Here is a 3,736-nt window from a genome sequence, read left to right as displayed (position 1 = left end):
CTTTTTTTTTTTTTTTTTTTTTTTTGAGACAGAGTCTCGCTCTGTTGTTAGGCTGGTGTGCGGTGGCACAACTTCGGCTCACTGCAACCTCCGCCTCCCAGGTTCAAGCGATTTTCCTGCCTCAGCCTCCTGAATAGCTGGGACTACAGGTGCACACCACCACATCCAGCTAATTTTTCTATTTTTAGTTTGCTAGGATGGTCTCGATCTCTTGACCTTGTGATCCCCGCGCCTCAGCCTCCCAGTGCTGGGAATACAGGCATAAGCCACCGTGCCCTGCCCTGGTGATGTTCTTTAGTAACTGTGGAACCAGTTTAGGGAAAAATCAAGAGTTCTGCCCATGTTAAGTTCTATGACGTCAATCAGTATCCGATTAGAGGTATAATATAGACAACTGATTCTACAAATCTGGACCTCAGTGGATGTCAGAAACAGAGTTATAAATTTGAGATTAATCATGCTTTTTACTATTTAAAACCATGAAAGTAAAAGATTTTTCTTACAGAAAGAACATGGATGGAGGAGAGAGCCAAGAACCAGGACATCCCCTTAGTACCCTAAATTCTACAGATATACATTTCTACAACTCCACTACTGTATATTCTAGTAGGCTTCTTCTTTCATGTTTGTTATGTTATTTTGAAATATTGGCTGGACTGACAGAAGCAGTAAAGCTATTTATATAAATTCAATTTAATATTTAAGAGGAAGTCAAAATGTGTTTACAACTATAAATACTTCCTGTACCAAAAAAACCCATAAAGTAAAGCAGTTTCTTTTGACCATAGCCTTGAAATGTCCCAAGGTCTGGTTCAAAGAAGTTGAATGAACGAAATCACACAGACTCAGATGCAAATTACAGTTCCACCAGTTACTAGTTATGTGACAACCTAGCTGCACTCTCTTCATGCCCTATTTTCCTCATGGTAATAAGAAGGCCATGTTATCTACATCTGAGTAGCAGTCTTAAATGATATAATAAATACCAATATGAGACACATTAAACACTTCATAAATTTTATGATAAAATTAATATTTGTTAAGAAACAGTAAGAGCCAGGCACTCTGCAAAGGACTTCACCTAGAGTCTCTCACTGAGCTCTCAAATAACAACCATGAGAAACTTACTAGTAGTATTCCCAATTCCTAAACAGAAGCTGAGATTAGTTAAGGGGCTTACTCAAATCATAATGCACAAATTTAGTGGTTCTGTCTAATAAGTGGTGGTCCTAAAGCCCTTCTTTCTTATCGATTACATTGCAATGTTATTTTTTTACACAGAAAAGTCAAATTTTTATTGATAGCTTATTTTCATATTCACCTATAAAACTCTCATTTTGATATACAGTATGTTCTTCTTTACGTTACACCGTCATGACCAATTTACCTAGCAACTCGGGGGGACAGAAGAGATAGCTGCGTATGTGAGGAGTGTAAAGGCCAACGTAAGTTTCAGGAGGTACTTAAAGCATGCGGACAGTTTATCTTCTAAAGAAATACAGTCTGAGCCCACAAATCATAGCCAGTGCTTAGCTAACAACAACAAAAACCAGTAGATATGAGTTCATTTCAGCCATGGGCAAAGGTAGTTCTTTCGCGCTGCAAATGATTGTAGTTGTTGTCACCTGTCGACGGAAACGCTCCCTTATGCCTACCACTGCTCTCTTGGTTCCCTGATCCCCATTCGGGCTGCCTTATCTTGCACTCTGCTCTTCTGCATCTATTTCCTATCCAGTCCGGTGCTCTCCTCTCTCTCTCTCTGCTCAGACCGCCAAACGCCTCCAGGGATGTTTGGAGGGCTCTTTTCGAGGCGCCACCGTTCACCAATCCCATCCAGAGAGTCTTTAAGGCACCTTTTCAAGTGGAGAGAACACCCAGGAAACCTCTTCGCTTTTCCGGAGGTTGCTGGGGTCCCCCTTCTCACCCGCCCGGCGCCCGCAGCGCAGCAGAGCCCGCAGGTCTGGGGTCACTCGCGGCTCCCTCTGCAGCAGAGACGAAGGAGACGGCGGTGGGTCCCTGACAGACGACGCCCCCAGCCCAGCTGAGACTCGCGGGAACCTGCGACCCCGGACCCACCAGCCCCGGTTACCTTGTCATTATCCAGCCGCGTCTCCAGGATCTTATGCAGCTTGCGCGACAGCGGGTTGTTGGTCGTCGCCGAGGTCCCGCCTGCCCCATTGTTGAGGCCGTTCGCAGCCCCAGTCGCTGACACTGCTACCACCTCCCCACTGCCCTCTGCCATAGCGCAGCGCGTCCCGCCTCCTGCCACCTCAGCCAGGCAGGGATCCCGGCAGCAGCGTGAGTATTGCGCATGTGCAGATCGCCTGCGCATGCGCTTCGGCCCCGGAAGGCTCCACCGGGTAACCCTGCCTGGGCTCCTAGAAGCTTGACGGATGAGAAGACACTGGGGGCGGGACAAGACTCTCAAGCGGGAGGAGAAATTTTATAGGATTAGAAATGACTTTGGAATTTTGAATCTGCGACCTTCTGAGCTAACTAGATGTCACTAGCTAAATGAAGTACGTAAAATCCACCAAGACTTGGGCCTGGCATATACATTCAGTGTAAATTAACTGAAAGTTTAAATTTGCCTTATCTGAATTCATTTTTTTTGAAAAGTATTTATTGAAGGCATAGTATGTGCCAGGTACTCTGGTAGGCACTGGAGAATCTACGTTATGTGTCTGAGACAGACAAAGTTGTTCATAGATGTTATTAGGTTGTGAGGAGTGCTCAGGGCATGAAGTACAGTGAAAGAAAATGGAGGAAAAGGTCCACTTCACTCAGGGAGGCTTGGAAAGGAGTTGACACTTAAGCTGAGATTTGAAAGAGAATTAGGATGTGAGGAGAAATCATTGCCAGGTAGAAGAAAGTCCTCAAAACAAGATGAACTTGGCTCTAACACAAATGGACCAGAGCCCATGTAGCTGTAAAGTAATGGATAAGAAAGTAACAAGATGAGAAAACTTCCCAGAAAACTTTGGAAAACAAACATCATTGGTTTTTCTCCTTTCTTTTCTCAGTTTTTAAAATTTGGATAACAATAAAATCGCTGGGCTTATTTGTTGGAAACACTATTTGGCTCTCGTCATAAATTTTCCTTGTTTCATATATATCTATATACATAGTTATATTGTATATCAGACTTAAGGGAAAATTACCTATTATACAGGTCACATAAAACACTGACAAAACCACTCATCTCTACTCTAATAAAGAAAAGTTTCAACTATCCAAAAGAAAAAAATATACGAAAAGAAACAATAGGTATGAATTCAATTAAAAAATACAGAGAACCTAGATGAAGAAAAATTTAAAGTGCTACTGGGAGAACATAAAACTTAAATCAATGAAAAAAATATATCATTCTCTTCAACAGGAAGACTCAACATTGTAAGATGTCTTTTCTCTTTTACAGATAAATTTAAGTTCAGTGTAACCAAAATTAAAATATCAAAGGTGTACCTAAGTGTATATCCACATGAATCTTGACTATACAAAATATTAATATAACATAGAGTTTGCCAAAATGTACAGTTAAAAGGAATGACAATGTTAATATGCCAAGTCAGGAGGGGTCAGGAAATATCACATATTGTATGACTTCTTTATGTGAAATCTCCCAAATAGGTAAATCCATAGAGATAGGAAGTAGATTAGTGTTATCAATCAGTTCATGGTACAGGTTAGATTCTGGAGAGATGAAAATACCCTAAAGCTAAATTGTGGTGATGGT

At 41.8% G+C, this 3,736-nt stretch overlaps 1 protein-coding gene across 2 annotated transcripts in view; it reads right to left on the bottom strand.

Annotated features, from left to right (window-relative positions):
- Window positions 1–2,334, bottom strand: part of COG6 (component of oligomeric golgi complex 6) — a 103,420-nt gene extending 101,086 nt beyond the window's left edge. The window contains exon 1 of one of the 2 annotated variants that reach the window (XM_032294534.1): window positions 2,090–2,334. In XM_032294534.1, coding sequence (XP_032150425.1) covers window positions 2,090–2,332 — 243 coding nt within the window. In that variant the 5' untranslated portion in view covers window positions 2,333–2,334. Of the gene's footprint in view, window positions 1–1,321; window positions 2,027–2,089 lie in introns of those variants that run through there. The other variant, XM_032294535.1, reaches the window with a different exon arrangement.
- Between the last annotated feature and the right edge of the window lie 1,402 nt (window positions 2,335–3,736).

This window comes from Sapajus apella, unplaced genomic scaffold (assembly GCF_009761245.1).
Source record: "Sapajus apella isolate SASKATOON/1434 unplaced genomic scaffold, GSC_monkey_1.0 scaffold32, whole genome shotgun sequence".
Lineage (NCBI taxonomy): Eukaryota > Metazoa > Chordata > Mammalia > Primates > Cebidae > Sapajus > Sapajus apella.
Note: the sequence above shows the minus strand (reverse complement) of the source record. Positions and strands in the feature narration are given on the sequence as shown.